This window comes from Nestor notabilis, unplaced genomic scaffold, assembly GCF_000696875.1.
Source record: "Nestor notabilis isolate BGI_N333 unplaced genomic scaffold, ASM69687v1 scaffold9660, whole genome shotgun sequence".
Taxonomy (NCBI): Eukaryota; Metazoa; Chordata; class Aves; order Psittaciformes; family Psittacidae; genus Nestor; species Nestor notabilis.
The window spans coordinates 15,854-32,867 of record NW_009909678.1 but is presented as its reverse complement, the minus strand read 5'-3'; the positions used below and the strand labels follow the sequence as shown (position 1 = coordinate 32,867).

The 17,014-nt window shown below is 37.8% G+C and overlaps 1 protein-coding gene across 1 annotated transcript in view; it reads right to left on the bottom strand.

The window, feature by feature from the left end:
- Positions 1 to 16,713, bottom strand: part of ROS1 (ROS proto-oncogene 1 , receptor tyrosine kinase) — a 70,038-nt gene extending 53,325 nt beyond the window's left edge. Inside the window, exons 1-13 of the mRNA XM_010017518.1 lie at positions 16,591 to 16,713; positions 14,805 to 14,858; positions 13,029 to 13,088; positions 12,355 to 12,381; positions 9,757 to 9,817; positions 8,909 to 9,057; positions 7,643 to 7,781; positions 6,932 to 7,133; positions 6,190 to 6,266; positions 3,732 to 3,854; positions 2,549 to 2,733; positions 1,291 to 1,388; positions 263 to 774 (exon numbers count right to left, since the gene is read on the bottom strand). Of these exons, the coding sequence (XP_010015820.1) occupies positions 263 to 774; positions 1,291 to 1,388; positions 2,549 to 2,733; positions 3,732 to 3,854; positions 6,190 to 6,266; positions 6,932 to 7,133; positions 7,643 to 7,781; positions 8,909 to 9,057; positions 9,757 to 9,817; positions 12,355 to 12,381; positions 13,029 to 13,088; positions 14,805 to 14,858; positions 16,591 to 16,713 (1,810 nt within the window). The remainder of the gene's footprint in view (positions 1 to 262; positions 775 to 1,290; positions 1,389 to 2,548; positions 2,734 to 3,731; positions 3,855 to 6,189; positions 6,267 to 6,931; positions 7,134 to 7,642; positions 7,782 to 8,908; positions 9,058 to 9,756; positions 9,818 to 12,354; positions 12,382 to 13,028; positions 13,089 to 14,804; positions 14,859 to 16,590) is intronic.
- Between the last annotated feature and the right edge of the window lie 301 nt (positions 16,714 to 17,014).

Genomic DNA, 17,014 nt, shown 5'->3' with positions numbered 1-17,014 from the left:
TACTTAAGATGGAGTCTTCCTTAATTGATCTTGCAGATGACAAATGAGTTACCAATATAAACTTGTATTAATTTAGCCAGTTAACTTAGCTATTTTACTGGCAAATTTTAGGTTAAAGTTTTCAAACTGAGGTAATTCCACATCTTCCAGCAGGATCAGCTATTGAAGTCACCAAAGCCCAGCACGAGGAAAAGGAAAACCAGGAATTTTTTTCTCCAGAAATGAAAGGAGTGGACTATCAGAAAGAAGCAACTGAACTTACTGGTTCCAATAGTGTATTCAGGTGGTCTCCAGCAGATCACAGCTTGGTCCAGTCCAAATAGTGCCGTGACAAGCCGAGGAGGAGTTGGTGAAGGAAAAGGCTGAGTTGATGCCCCATAGAAAACCAAGTTGTCAAAGCCAAAGTACTCTGGATATGCCAAATTGCAATCCACAATGTACTCATTGAAGCTAGAACTCCCCAGTGGAGAGACTTCCTCATGGAAAACTGCCCAGCCATCTGTGACAGTAAATGTGTTATCCTCATAAACAAAGCTCTCCACGTCATGAAGTGGCACGTGTGATCGCAGTGTGTGAAATTCTGAACCATCAAGAAAACCTGACACAAAGGTCTGTTCTGTTTTGTTGAAGATAATAAGTCTCTTAGATTGGAAGTTGATCATGAAGTCTCTCAGAGCACTGGATTTCACTACCGGTGAAGCTGTGGAGGCTGTGCCAGGACAGAGTTGAAGGTTTGCTCTGTATATGCCATCCTCCAGGAGACAGAAAAGATAGCTGGTCACAGAGCAAAATAGACCCAAATAACTACAGTGCAAGAACGCTGTAGATGAGTCACAAATATTTTAACAGCTCAGAGATGTGCCTGTCTTTAGGAAAATGGTTTTGGCGCTATTAATATACATCCTGGGAGAATTAAGCACATCTCATTTTGCCTTCTGGGGATTTGGCTGACAGATTATTGGAAAATATTCTTCCATAATACCTCAAGTGTTAAACATGGACATTTAAAATGCATAGAGCTTCATATTCATGAAAGCACTGAATGTCTGAAAATCTAATTTCTGCATTGGAAATACTTTATCTCCTGTGCTAATACCATAGGAAAGAATTTGAAGAAAACAATGCTGCATGTTGTCACTCATGTTCCAGTTGTTTCTTAGTTTGTTATTTGTTGCCAATTGTACTGTTTTGGTAAAGCAAAAGTTTGAAACAAGAACCTAGATGACTAATGAAGTGAAGAAAATTAGAGAGCAGCTTTATAGCACCTTTGACACCAAGAAGGGCACTTACCCATTATAGGGATCAGCTATAACCTTCCTAGGGGATGTCACATAAAGAGGAGTGATGTCTTCAGCTGCTGTGCAATTCTCCAAATGGCAGACATGTATCTGGGGAATGAGGATCAAAACTAGTGAAGCGTTCACAGGGTGTTTGCTAATGAGCAGGCAAACTGACCTGAGATCCCTTCAGGGGAACCAGACAATGAAACACCTCTCTCACAATCCTAGGTCCTTCTGGGCTTCTGAGTTGTCAGTCACCAGAGTATAACACTTGTACACAATTACAAATACATCCATGACAGCTTACCCTGAAAGAGCTGTCTGTCAGCCACCCTCCTCTTGACTTTCTACCTCTAAGCTGGAAGGAAAAGCCCAATTTGGAGGGGTGTAGGCAAACTGTTCTTTGAAATGATCTGGCAGGGAAGGGAGCAATATCTTATCCTGGGAGCAATACCCTGGGAATTCTCTCACCTGCAGTGGATTCAGAAATCCCTTCCATCAGCCTGTTCATCTACAGCTCATTTGTATCTTTTTTTCATTGCTGCTTTTCCTGCTTCTTGTTCCTTGAGCAGTAAGTGAAAACTCAGACATGGCAAGAGGATTGGAAAAGAAAAAAATCCCCCACTAAGCATTTAGGGCAATTTTCTAGTCCTTTGTTCACTGGAGGACTACAGAGGTACATGCAAAGTCTGACCATTTGCGTAATTGATGTTTTGAATCAAGTGCAGGGTTGCCATCTCCATTTTTACTTCAAGTTCAAACAGTTGTAATCTAAGCTGTCACCACTAGCATGAAACACCCTCTCTCTTGAGCATCGTTTGCCAATTAAGAAGGGCATTATAACCACTAACCAGTTATCTGACCACCTTCCTGAAGCAGAATAGTAACTGGACAGGTTAGATGGAGAAACAAGTAACAGAAACAAAGTCTCTTATATTTGTTATGAGGTGGGTGTCAAATCAGTCTCAAAACCAAAGCAGTTAAAACAAAAGCTTTTTACATCCTAAGGAAAAAAAAAAACCAACAAACAACCCAAAACAAGGACACAGAATTCCATATAGACTCTTTGCTTTAAATATTACCTGATATTCAACCGCTTCTTCTTTTTTAAAACTTGAAATATGTGAATATTATTAAAGTAAAAAATCTATTTCTATAATTATATTTTGTGCATGCATATCCATATATAAATCAGATTTTCTAATGTAAAATAAATCACAGTAATGGTTCAAATTAAATAAGAAATTAATTAAGCCCTAGAGCACTACCTTTTCATTCATGACAAAGAATATCCTCTGGTAAAGCCAGTCTACTGAGATGGACGTAATATTCCCCCAGCCAGCATAGAAGAGCATTAGGTCAGATACGTCAGACATATTTGCAGCTCCTTTCACCCAGATGGAATTCCCCTCAGAAAAATAGACAAGTTGTTGATAAACACTCACAGAAATTCCTAAAAATAGAAAGATATGTGCACACAGATAATACAAGAAATAAGTTTCAGTTTTTCAGTTACTTTTTCTACTTGCCTTAAAAAGAAGTATTTTTTATCTGCAACCCAACATCAATGGAGAAAAGTTAACTTTTTTTTCTCCTCCACTTCTAGTCTTTCAAATAATAAGGAAACTTTCCCACTTGCTGTGTAAGTGACATTATTATAGACAATTGAACTTCAGAAAGGTAATCAGACAAAAAGAAGATATGTAACTTGCAAACCAAGTGACACTGATTGCCCCTCTCCAGGGCAAACAGATGCAATTGGCATCTCCTCGCAAATCACCTTTCACCCTAGAATTCATTATCTGTGCCACCACTGTACTATCAAAGGATATTTAGTCAGGGGTAACATTTGTTCCCAGGCATCTTTGAGGCTCTGTGAACTTCAGTAGATAAATTCAGATTTCCATACTAGCTCCAAGGACCAAGTACAGCATCAGTGTAGATAAACATTAGAGTGGTGAGTAATTTGAGATAACATGGTTGTCTGGTGACTTAGGCTGTTAAGTGCTTTGTTACAGAGCTCTGTGCCCCCAGACTAGCTAATACACTAGCACACTCTTCAGCCAGTACATTTTGACACTTCATATTATTTAATTCTTGTCTGAATCACTTCCCCATATTCATGTTGAGAAAATACAGTCATTAATCATAGGGGAACACCTACTCTGGCTTCATTTCGCCTCAGTTTAGATACATACTATGTAGAAGTCCAGCTCTGAAGTAGTGTGCCTAGATTCAGTGAAAAAAAGGTTGCACCAGGGAGATCAATTAATCTCTTCCCAGTGCCTGTCAGTTCAAATAGGTCAAACCATGTTCTGAAAGTTCCTATTTCTCCCCCCAATAAATGGAGGCTAGATAGTGTCTCAGGCAAAGTGGTGTGCATTCTGTTCTTGGTGAATATGAAGTCTAAGACAAACTTGAGAGAAATTAGAAAGCCCAATCTGATTTTACCTGTAATGTTGTGGTTTATAATACCATTTTGCAGGCACTGGGTGGCTTCGAGAAAATGTTCTGTGTTTCTCTTCCTCAAAGACTGGTTTCTGGATAGGAAAAGCCATGCTGGTTTTTCCTTAACTAAGAAACAGAGAGACAAATTCAGAATTAAGATAGATGACTGCAGCAGAAAGAAGAACGTTCCTAACACAGATACATCATTTATAGATATGCATATACACATGCACACATACATGTACAAATATATTCTTACACAAGCAATGACAGACTAAAATTTAAACTCTTCAAGTATTGAAAATGGACAGTTATTCACCATTACAGTCCCTTCTGGCTCCTCACCCAGAGTGAGAATGTACCACAGGAATTTCACACCATCTTTTCCTGTAACAGTAGTGAGTCCCTCCCTAGCAAGGGAAAGTAAGCTGGAACTTAAGTAAGCTATGGACTCCTGAGGAAACTAAGGCACTAAGACTCCATGTGACTCTCAGATCCAGCAGAAGTGGGATACTTAAACCCCTTGGGCCTCTTTGAAAAGCTCAGTCAAACTAGAATATTATCACACAGAGCTGGGGAAGAGCAAGTCAAGTATGTTTATTTCATGTACTTCGTCATGCTGACCAGTGATTTTTTTCAAGGAACATGGAGGGCTTTTACAGATAAAGGTCATAATGGCATAATATGATCTGCTTCAAAGTTGATAATTTATTTTTTTTTTCCTTATAAAGTTACAGATTTTAAAGTCCAGAGGAGAGCTTTGATCACATAAACTGACTTCATGGTAACTTACACTAAAACCTCTGCAGCAAATCCATACCCTCTGTCTGGGCTATGCATAGGTCTGGGAAAGGTATCTAGTCTTGCTTTTGAATCTCAGATCCCTGAAAATCTAGCGCATCTCCTGTTAAACTGATTTACAAGGTAGTTACCTTCATTTTAAAAAGTGGTGTATTATTTTGAGCCTAATTTTAATTTCCAAGCAATCCTTCTCCCTTTTCCCCCCTCCTTGAGTTTAAACAGCTGTCTGCTATCAGATATAATTTCCTCATATGGGTATCATGAGACTGCCATTGAATGCTGTTTTAATTTATTCCTGGATAATCCACATAGATTAAGCTGCATGTATTTCTCACATGATGCACACATTGCAAGTCATTTCAGTAATGATGTCTCCAGAGTAGAGTACAAGAAGCCAACACCACTCTCTTAAGTCTTTTCCAGTGACATTTTTTTGCAGTCTAGCCCAGAGGTTGGATTCTTTCCCTGGGTCTTCTCAGGGCTTAGATCTACCCAGCTTTACCTGATGAAGTAACATGATTTCTGCACATGATACATGATGAATGGTTGTTCCTGTTCACTTTAGCAGAGAGAAAGCGTGTGCCAGTGCAATTCAGTGCGAATCACTGTGGTCACTAGTAAGGGGAGGTAGGGTAGTTCCCCACCCCCTGAAGATGTTTTTCTGGTGGGTAGGGTTGGTTGGTTGGTTTCTAGCTTAAGTTAATTGGTTGGTAGTTGGCTTGACTTAATGAGCACAGTTTGCTGCACCAGTCTGGACATATCACAAATGCCACAGATGTTTATGGCTCAGGGTCAGCCAACCCTAGAGCAAACCTCTGCAAGCCTCCAGGTAAGGACATCTCAGTGTGTCTGAGCTATTACCAAAAAAAAAGACGTCATATTTTAAAAAGCACTAGAGAAGCTGTAAGTTCAGTTTCTCCAACCAATAGCAGAACACCGGTGATTCAGAGACAGACTTAAAGTGTTTGCTAGAGTTGAAGAGTTTCCAGGTGTTTGACAACTGCATTTCTTCAGGAAGGGGGAGTGTCTTTTGTTTTCTTTTCTAAAGAGACATTTTAGTAACATTGATTTCATTCTCACTTGTGCTGTATCTCAGTATGGACCTTTCTCTGGCAATTAATGAAATTTCTGCAATTCTTTAAGTGATACTTATAGTGTATTATTAATTAGATAATTCTTATTAATTAGTTAATACAGTAAAATAAATGTAGCCATGAAAAAGCAACGAATATTGATATGATTTCACATATTTGGCATGAGATAACTGAGAACATTTTGAGAAAAGGATTTCATGTTAAGTATGTAATGTTAGTAGAATAAATATATTTGTTTGTCAGCTGCTAAAATCTCATCTAGAAAATGGAAGCAAATCCTCTCGGTCACTGCCTCAGACCACTGAGGTGTTTTTCATCTGTAATACAGCTCAGACCAAATTTGTTTGGGATACCAACATCTCAGGTTATAACCATACTGTTTAGCCTAATAATGTCTGCAGCTAAAGAACAGGACTCTCTGATATGCTATTGACTCCTCAGTGTACAGCTCCTTGTCATGCACTGTTTACAGTCTAAATATTATTCTCTTTTACTAGTTACAGAGCAGCCAAGCAAAAGTGACTTTGTCCCCGGGAACAGTGATAAGGACTCTGCTATTTTCGTACCTCTGGATTCTGGTGTTGTAATGTTGGCTTCAGCAGGGGGTCCAGCACCAACCTCATTGACTGCCACAATACTGAATCTACAGTAAACCAAAGAGATAGGTTTTGGTTTGCAGGTTTCCTTTGAAACATTAAGTGAGAAATATTTTATCAAGTAGGGCAGCTGCTACAGAAGTGCTCAACTTTCAGGAAATGCCCATTTAAATATAGTGTTCTAGAAGATATCGAATAAAAATAAAACCAACCAGAATCTGAATTCCCCAAAGGTGGGCCAACAACAGAATCTTCTAAATTAAAATCCAAAATGGGGTTTCAGACTCAGAAGAGCAACTGAGTTAATTTCAAAGAAAGATCTGTATTTAGCAGCACATGCAGAATGCAGGCCTTTGTGTTTAATAAAAATGAAGGATTTTTTCCAGATGCTTGAAGGACTAGAGAGGACTGCTCTAACATTCCCTGAATACACTGGAAACATACCATACAAGCTTAACAGAAATCCTGGAAAACAGCAGTTAAGAAAATGCAGCCTGCTGGTCCTATATCAAATTGCTCCTAATCCAACTTCCACATATGCAGCCAATTTACCTTGAATAACTCTGTTATCTCAAGGAAGGTACCTTTGCTTTCGACAAGAACATAAGTAAACAGAGTAACTGCAGAAGTGGTGTTTAGGCTTACCCTGTACTATCTGGGCAAGAAGTGCTACAGCATAATTGGCCATGTCGGTTATGTTTTCTTTTCGTACCTGTAAGTGTTGTTTGGGAAGGTGGAGTAGAACTGAAAGCTATGCCCTCTTGAGGCTCTCAACAGTTCATGTTTCTCACTGGTCAGGAGCAAGTTATATCCAACAATCAATCCATTTGGAAAAAGTGGTGGAGACCAACTAACTTCAACAGTGTTTGGACTTGAACTCTGAATAGTTTTAATGATAGGAGCTGTTGTAGGAGCTGCAAGAGACAGAAATAACTGCCTCTAGGATGGAATTTAAGACATTAATCTTTTTATTTTTTTAGGTACATTTTAGGTTTCATACCTGTTAGTTCTTTATACTAATAAATATGACTACGGACAACACAAAATTTCAGCAATGGTTAACTTTTGAAGTAACCACAGGAAAATATGTGTATATTTCAGTCAAAAAGTTAATATGCATAGTTATGCACAGAAGTGTCCAATGTGCCCTCACAATTTTTCTTATACTTTTCTGTGTACATTTTAAAAACTAAAAGCAATAAATAGCCCTAAATTTCCTAGTTCAAACAAAAAGAGGCTGCAGTATTTTAGTTTGGTTTTTTTGCAGCAACCCAACAGATAACACACACATCATTCTGAAGACTGAACATCAATGTTTTGTGTGAAAGAAGTAAGGAAACCTAAATGTTTCTGATACGGTCAGAAAATATTAATAAATAACAATTAATAATTAGTAATGATAATTAATAATACAATTCATTACCTCCAAAAGCATGTGTCCGGTAACTGGGACTAGATGGAGAATGGAGCTGCAGCTGAGATGTAATGATCCAAACTACTCGAAACACGTATTCTGTGAAGGCTTGAAGATCTTTGACTGTGTATGAAGCTTTAGATACTACCTAGATTAACTCACACACACAAACATTTTTCTTTTTTTCCTCCTTCTGCAGCTACCACGTACAGTGTTATCAGGGCAAAAGAGGTCTCATAAAACAACATACATATTTTAAGATACAAAAGTGCAGCATCCTAAGCTTAAATAAGATGAAATTCTGGCATTTATTTTCACCATAGACTTTTATTTTCTGCCGTTTCAGAACTTTTTCCTCTTCTCTTTTCTTCAGAACACACTACCAAATCTAAACAATGAGCTGATGGATGAAATATAATAATAAATTTGAAGAATAAGGCAAAAAAACACTAAAATAATAGTATATTATGGGTAATGTATTTCAAATTCTTGATATATACACTACTGGTTTAAGATCCAAAGGCTTCTAGTTATCCTAAAACATTTACTGTCTGAAGTCATTGTTTCAGCAATGATTAATTCAGAACTTCCTGCTTAGCAAATTATCTTTACTTTGATTTGTGGCACCAGCTTGCCATACTATCTGTAAATTGGTCCAATAGAATTGACAGCAAGATAACAATTGTATAGTTGACGCAAAAGAACATGAGAATAACCATACTGAGTCAGAACAAAGGTCTATCTGGCCAACTATTGTGTCTTTGACAAGAACTGAAAAGGTGTATTAAAAAAAGAAAGCCTACAGTGATATTTCTCCCGAGTATTCTCAATCTTGGTATTTTGTAAGCATGGCTCAACATGAAACAATGGCAATGTTTGCATTTTGTAGAACTCAATTTTTTTTTCCATGAACTTGTCCAGTCACTTTTCAGACTCCATTTAGTAATTCAAGCAACTTTAATATTTAGGAGTTTCAATTTAATTATTTAACATTCGCAGGGGCCAAGAAGCAGCTGAATATTTTAACTACATATTCTAAGAGGAAATACCTTCATTTGCTAGTTTTGAACCTGTTACCTGCTAGTTGCCATCAAGGTCTCTAGTCCCTATAACAGAGGATTTGGGGAATAATTGTCCGCTTCTCAGCTTCTTCATGCTACTCATGATTTTGCAAAGCCCTTTGTGTGCCTAACAGATTATCCAATATTTTCTAAAATAAAATGAAGAGCAGAGAAGAACCTATTTCCTTGCAAAGTAAAAGGAAGTGTCCTTTACCTCTGTGTACCTCCAGTCTCCAGGGAGCTGATTGAACTTCCACTGGATAATATATTTCACCCCAGAAATGTTAGCTGGTTTCCACCCTAATGTGACATTGTGGGTTCCAATGGTAGATGCAAAAGGTGCTCCAGGCTCATTCAAGTAATCTGTTGTGAAAATACAATATAACAGTAAGAAAAAATATTTTATGGCAATCTTTTTAAGGGTAAAAGCTTCCTACCCCACACATCTGAAAGCTGTGAAGCCAATAAAAACAGATAAAAGAATATATTGAAAATGTTGCTGAATAAATGACATTACATTTTAAAGCCAGTTTGAAAAGTAAGCCTGAACTGGGACTAGCTCAATGTAAGTAAATGTGACTGCAACTCTGCACTTGTGATATGCACTTTCAGTTACAGGTTCTTAGTAAAATTTTGCTCAGTAGAAACCTAGAGAAGGTATGGGAGATTTCTGAAGAGATTTCCAAGGGTCCTATTACAATAGCACTGTATTGGCCTAACTGTTTCCATATAAGCCGCAGGAGATTTTGGCAATGATTTCAAGATAGCAGACAAGTCAAGGATGTGTGCTCAACAAAGTACCCTCCTGAACAGTTGAGACTGGATTCTTAAAGTCTCATATCCCTCATGAAATGGAAGGGAAAAATGTTTTACTATAAAATAAGAATTAACTTCATTGTTAAAATAAAAGCGAAGGGTAGTAATTTTCTGATGAGTGAAAACACTCAAGAAATTCTTTTTTTTTTTTTTTGTCAAAGAAAACCAGGTAATAGAACAAGACTATAATCTTAAAACTGAATATATCAAACTGTGAATCAGACACAGAACTCCTTTCAGACTTACTCTGTGCTTCAATTCCATATGCATCCTCTGCACGGCTACAGCCAAACTTACAGGAAACTGTCTGTGTAGGGTACAGAACTCACTGGTTAGTTTTGTGTAAGGGCAAACTTCCTCATAAAATTATGCAGACGCATTTAAAACACAAATCCTGTGGACAACTTGAATACATAAAACCCCTGTGGAAATCATTACCTTCATTCTAAAACAATAGCAATACCACAAACTCACTCTGAAGAGCTTCCTGAGAGCCTTTCCAACAATTCACTGGGCACTGAATTAGGGTTTTCCTCCTTACACACTGCCCCTTTATGAAAAGCACAAACATGGGGCTACATTAAAGTTGGAAATAGACTTCGGAGACAGCCATGAAGTTTGGAAGTAACGGTGAATGATATGTTCCACATGTTGGATTTCACCCTTTCCCCCTTCTTGTATTTCCTATGAATGAGGCACATTCTTACAAATGTACTTCCAGTGAATTTTCAAAATAGTTGAAATGAGTAATTTGTAAAAGCAGCCGTGCCTAATTCACACTTCCTTGTTAGTAGTTACTCTTCTGGTACAGTCATGCCTACAAGCTGCAAACATAACAAATACGCCAGGGCAGTGAGTTTTCCACACTCATATCCAAAGAACAGAAAATTCCTCAGAGTTTTCAGTTTAGGTAGGAACATAGATGTAGTGTTACCCTGCTTTATAGGCAGAGAACTTGAGAAAAGGTAGTAACATTTTCCAGTTGGAGCTCAGTAGCTTAAAAACCACATGCAAGACAGTCTCCTGGGAAGCCAAAACTTTTGAGAGGTTATGATTTGAGCTTTTCTAGACAGGTGTTTTATTTGGGCTCATCTTAGTCCGCAAGTTCATTCAGCCTATAAAATCTTGAATTTTTCTTCATACAGCAGCTACCTTTCAAGTGATAATTAACTTTTAGATCATTCAGCAACAATTAATTATGTTAAGTGAGCAAGTTCTTTTTATTGTTTTTCCTGTGGTTCCATACCCTATGGAAACTGATAAGGCACGTCATTTATTTCAGACAACATGGTTGCAGCTGAAATAGATTTTAAAACTTGCTTATCAGTATATTCCTATATACATTATCTCACATCTAGGTATTCAGTGCCAAATGCAAACACTTAAAAAGGTTTTTTCCAATGTTTTTTTTATTCAGAGAAATAAAATATTTCCAAGTGAGTTAGCATTACTGTTAGCAGACAAAGATCCGGATATTAGCAGACATCAGTTATCAACTGTACACTAAAGCTTTTGTTTACAACCAGGATTTGTTTAGTTTGTAGGGATAGTGTCCCCAGATTACATGCTGATTCATGGTGCCTTCTGCTTCATTTAGCAGACATTTCTGGCCATTTGTTTTTTGTCGTGTTTTTCATTCTTCTGAGTTTTGTCCAAACCATAAATCTAATTTTTGCTTGAGGTAAGAGGATTACTAAGGCTCCTAGCCTTAGAAATTTTGAGAGAAATTTACCATCTGCTCTGCCTGAAAATAAGAAATCCCACTCTTACTCCCACTCCTTGCCCCTGCATACTGCAATGACCTGATCCTCCGCATGCAGTGACCTGGTGCTCGCCTGACCATGTGGGGAGTCAAGTCAGCCCACTGATCCAGTGGAAACATAATCCCGCAAAAGCCTTTTCAGAGTTAGTGCATATTGTGTGGCCAGACAAGCAAAAAAAAACCAAACATCACAACACAACAACAACAACAACCCCCCCACACACCAATTCTATGTTTCTACAAAAGTACTTTGGTTACTTCTTGGACTGTTACTACACTCCAAACCCACCATTTAGCATATTTGTAAACCTCTGTCATGGTCACAGTTTCACAGATTGAAAAAACCTTTAAAAACCTGATCCATTTAATGGAATTTCTGGCTTGCCAATGGGTCTCAAGAACCCCCAACACAATCCTGCAAATGTTTCATTCACATCCCATCCTACATTCTATGTTCATGCTAAATGGGCCTCAGAAAGGCACTGTCTTTAGCAGTATTTTATTGCATCGTACTTATCACTGTAAACACCAGCCCATATGCAGCATAGACCAGACACTCCCCATTTGAGATGTCTTTCTAAAGGACAAGTTGCCCATTACTGAATTGCATTTTATTTCATTTGGACTCTCTACACAGTCGAGAGAGCATTTTGTCTTCTAGCTCCTTGTTTCCACTTCGCGCCAACCTAGTGTCATACCAGCCTTAATAAGCATTCTCTCTGGATTGTTTTTTATAACCTTAATGAAAAACTGGATAGAACAAGACTCTTGTGAGAGCCTTGAACACAGTTTAAATACATTTGTACTGCATTCCATACTGGTCTAATTAGTCTGCTTTCTTTAAAGCAATATTCTTTGCTACACAGCAGTTTTTAATGCAAACATGTCCTTAGCCACCATGCTGGAAAGAGAGGGTTCAGGTACTTAATTCATTCTTCACCTTTAGGGAGCACAAAACAATTAGACCTGGACTGATAACATATGTGTATCTACATTGTATTTCTTAGCACTGTGTGGACATACTAACCACAAATAACGATTTGGTTTTTTTTAATTGCTCTGATTGATAGCATTTAGCTTACCTCACATGCTCTGGTGTATGTCTTGTTCTGCCAAGAAACATATTAATAAAATGTGGGATTAGCATAAATATAATCACAGAGTATTTCAAACAGGAAATAATGTTAATTAGAAGTTTCTTACAGTGAAAGTACACTACAAAACCTTATCACTGGGAGAAATGAAAGAAGGAAAACCCACGCTTGAAAAACCAGAAAGTCAACATTAAAATGGTGCCAAGGATGAATGAGCTTCAGGTGTTCTAGAGGTTCAGAAAAAAAGCAGTTTAAAAACTATTATGTCTCAGACCAGTGCTAATTCTCATCCATCTGGTTTAGTAAAAGCAAGAAATAAATCTAGTAAAGACCATGTGTTTCATTTACACCTGCATACAATTCTGAGGTAAGCCGCAACAGAGTAAAATCCTGAAAAGCACTACTTCTTTCTCACTGCTTGAAAATCTGGGTGAGTGGTTGAGCTTAATGAACAGTAAAATGTCCCCACGCTTTAACAAATACAATGAAAACTTTTGATAGTTCAGGTAACTCCCATAGCAAGAGAATTTATAAACATACTGTGAGAAAATACAGACATTACATCTTTTCACAGAAACACTGTTCTGGTTAAGTTTCCATATCTGTCATACTTGATGGGCTGGAGAGAAGTGCTATAGAGGCAAAGCTGAGGCAATACTCACACATTTCAGTGGGCAATTGATTTGCACCGTAGCATTCCAAAACTGACATCCCTGTGTGCACTGCAAAGACAGATGGTGGCTTTAAAAAGGACTTTGAAAGCACATTTTTAAAGAGACAGGATACTCCAGCTCCAAAGGTGAGGACAATAGATCAATTTCTAGCTGCATTAAAACATTGTGCATGACCCAGTCAGTTAGCTTCTTCGTGCTATTGTTCCTTAGCAATAAAATACGCATTTACAGCACTTAAATTCTCTAACAAAAATATTAAATATACCAAAGATTACAGGTACTCTGATAGTACAGCAAGGGACTCACATCATATAGTGCCCTCTCAATGTAAAATCAAACATAGAGCAGAATTAAAAATAAATCATTCTTAGAGATTGGTTTGTGCAAAACAGTAGATGTTTGATTACCGGTTCAGCTTTGGTAAAGACTTGGACACTCTTGTATGTACTGAGAGCACTAAAAGGATTGCAGGACACTTGAGTAGAATGTGGATACCACCTGAGAATAGTGCTCAGCTTTACACAGGCCGTGGGAAAAGGCTGATGCACAGATACAGAAGGAGACCTGGCTAAGATAGTCTATGTTCAGTCTTGCTCTGGGAATGAGAAACCCAGTCAGCTATGATGTGTGTGGCCAGGCCTCCTTCTCTCCCAGCTTTATTTTACCACTTGTTCTCTGTGGAGAAGTAACAAATAAGCAGTATGCAGCACAGCCAAGTGCAGTGGAAAGCCGTTCAACACAAACCCCCAGCTCTCCAACGGGGGAGGGCATCAGCTTTAAAACTATGAGTTTTCAAAGATGTAATAAATGTTGTGTGGTTTGGATTTGTTGTTGGACCTTTCTTGTTCATTCTGTCCCATCCACTTCCTAAAATGGTCATGTACATTTTTATTTTTTTTAAAGGGAAACTGGAAGGGAACAACTTTGGAAGCAGGCGACTGATCTCGAGCATTGCAAAGCCTCATGAAAAAATAATAAGACTTGATAACACTGGACAAAGATACACTGAGTAAAGACACACAGTAACCTAAACAGGCACGTAAACCTTACCAGGTATTATCATGACAGCACAGCCTTTTATGGTCCCAGCATCAGAAATGACCCAGCCTAGCTAGATACTAGCTGTTGAGAGCCTGCTTCTCACTAATCTCTGTGGAAAATATTGATGACTGAAATCTTCACTGCTCTTCAAACAGTATGTATAACCAGCAGTTTGAATTGCACATGAAATATGCACTAGAAGAACATCAGCTAAAGTTCTTACAAGGACGCTGTTGTGGAAAACTCATGTCAAGCTAAAGAGGCACCCCAACAGACACAACCATTTGAACTCCTCCAGTACTCTAAATTTTCAACATTTGCCATTTTAAGATTTCTCCCATCAAATCACTGAGAAAACAAAATAAACTACTTTACTATACAAAAGTAGCTGAATAAAAGTCTTAGTGATTTACATTTTGGAGGGAATACTAGTTTTGACTCATATTCTCAAAAATGAGTGATTATGAACTTCACAGATCACAAACACAAACATGACTCACAGCAGAGAACCATACCTTTTACACATTTTCTTTAAGCAAAAAGATAGCTGTGTCTTTAATAATTTGAGCCAAATCTGAACACACAACCTGCTGACTTATATCAGCCAGGCAACTGTGCTCATTTACGTGAAGTCTTTGACAATATGATTGATCATTGTACCCATTTTATTCAAATAGCAGTAACATAAAATGTCAGTAATTAACAAAGTAAACCATTACTCACTGCTCCAGTGATGTCACTAACATTGCAAAGGTTAGTAATTCCAAGTTCTCCTTCCTATAAGAGAAATACGTATATTTTTACAGAGTCAAAATGTTTCCCCAGAATTATTTTATTAAAATATATCAAAGCATTGGTTTCTTGTAAAACACATTTTCTTTGACTAATGTTTCCTAATTTGAAGAAATTTGTTGTTGACACACCAGTAGCTTCTCACTTAAGACTAGTTTCAGGGTACCACAAACACATTGGTAGAACCAGTTGTTGTTAATTTAATTATCTCAAGTAGGAATTTGGCTCTCATCTCCTGTTTCTGGTTCTCTGAGCCAATAACAAATCCTTCATAAATATGTTGGGCATAAATGAGAAAGCCAAGTGGCTTTGACCTTTTGGGAACAGGAAAAACCTTCTTTTAAGCTAAATCCCTTTTGTCTGGTCTCCTTTTGAAGGGGTTTTACACAGCCATATGGTGACCACCATTCCTCCCCTGCCAAAAGTGCTCTCAAGCTAAGGTGCCTAGTTTTCCACAACGTTCAAAGTGTGCAAAACCGGTCACTGCCTGTGAAGTGCAAATGACTTGAGGATGTATCTGACAACCTTTGAGAAGCTGAAGGTCTTAAGTTCTGTCCTGCAAAGAGGTAAGAGCACCCTTAATAAAACAACTCTCAGGCAGAAATTTTCAACACACTGGGCACATGATGACAATAGTGAGAGTCAAAGGTGTCACAAAGCAAATGGGAACACGGCATGTAGCCTGGAGACAAAAAATGAGATTTACAGCTCTCAGACTCCAAGACTGTATTTTTCTCATCTGAACCCCTTACACAATACGTTCACTGAACATGAATGTGATTTTCCTGTCTTTCAAAGCTGAGAGGAAGAGCAACTTATTTCTTATTCTGAATTAATTTAAGCTTAAATCGAAGGATCTCCATTAAAATTATCACTGCATGATAGGCTTTCATCAGGAAAGGCAATTAACTCTTTCACTGGTACAAGAGTTAGAAAGGAACTGTCAGGCAAATATATGACATAAAACGGAGCAGGTGAGTCTTCTGCAGTAGGTTTCCACAGTTAGCTAGCCCAAGGCACAAAATGTCCTTTTACAAAGCAAAGGTACATGGTCTTCTAAACAACACCAACATTTCAGGCAAATAGAAACAAGGAGGTAACTCCTGAAAGCCTTGTGCAGAATTATTGTTTGGATTTGAGAGGTTCTGCTTATCTCTGTTGTGCATTAGTAGAAGGAAAAATAGTAAACTCTGCTCAACTACTCAAAGGAACACTAAGAAAGCATAAGGTTAAGGATCCAAACACTTAATTTAATACTTAAAGATCTATCCACAATTTAAAGCCTAGGTGACTTAAAAAAGAAGTTGAAACTAGTTCATTATAACTGTACAAACCAAAGATTCCCAGACAATTTCTTGTGAATTTACAGTTTTCCTCTGTGTAACAAAAGTCATAGACTAGACAAACTGATAAGTGCAAAAGAACAAAGGTTTCTCTCTTCCACCCTCCAGGGTCTTTAGCATTTATAATAGTTTCAGGAGCTGTTGGAACATAAGTATATAAAGAAACTATAAAATGAAAACCCATGCAATCTGGTTAATGGGATTTCTTACTTACCAGGTTCCACAAATTCAAATGATAAACATTAGTTCTCAAACTCTGCTTTTACTATGACACATTATTAAAATACTTTTGAAAAACATACACAATAGGAAATTCCTACAGTGCATACAACCATCTATGTTTCAAAAGATGAATTACAGTTTTCAAAACTTACCAGGTTACTTGTACATAAGTTTTGACAGTTTCTTGAGAAAGTACAGTTCACTGCAGAAATCCATACACAGTAAAAAGCAGCAAGTCTGTTTAGCGGGAGATCCCACAGGCAAGCGTTCCTCATAACTTAAGCAATTGCATCTGTCAGTCTGATTCTTTCCTTGACTTGGCCATATGAACTCCTTATAGTTTAGAATGACGAAGATGCAACTGAGAAAATTGCTTTCCGGTTTATTAAATATTTTTTAAAGCCTTGTTTACACACTCCTCTCCTTCAACTACTTTTCAGCTTCCTGGAGCACTGGTCTTGAAATTGCACAACATCTATTTCATAGTTTCTTATTAAACCACTGAAACAAAAGAGTAGACCAATGAAAGTCAGCGTATCTCCTTACATAAATATCATTAACGCAAAGAGGAAACTA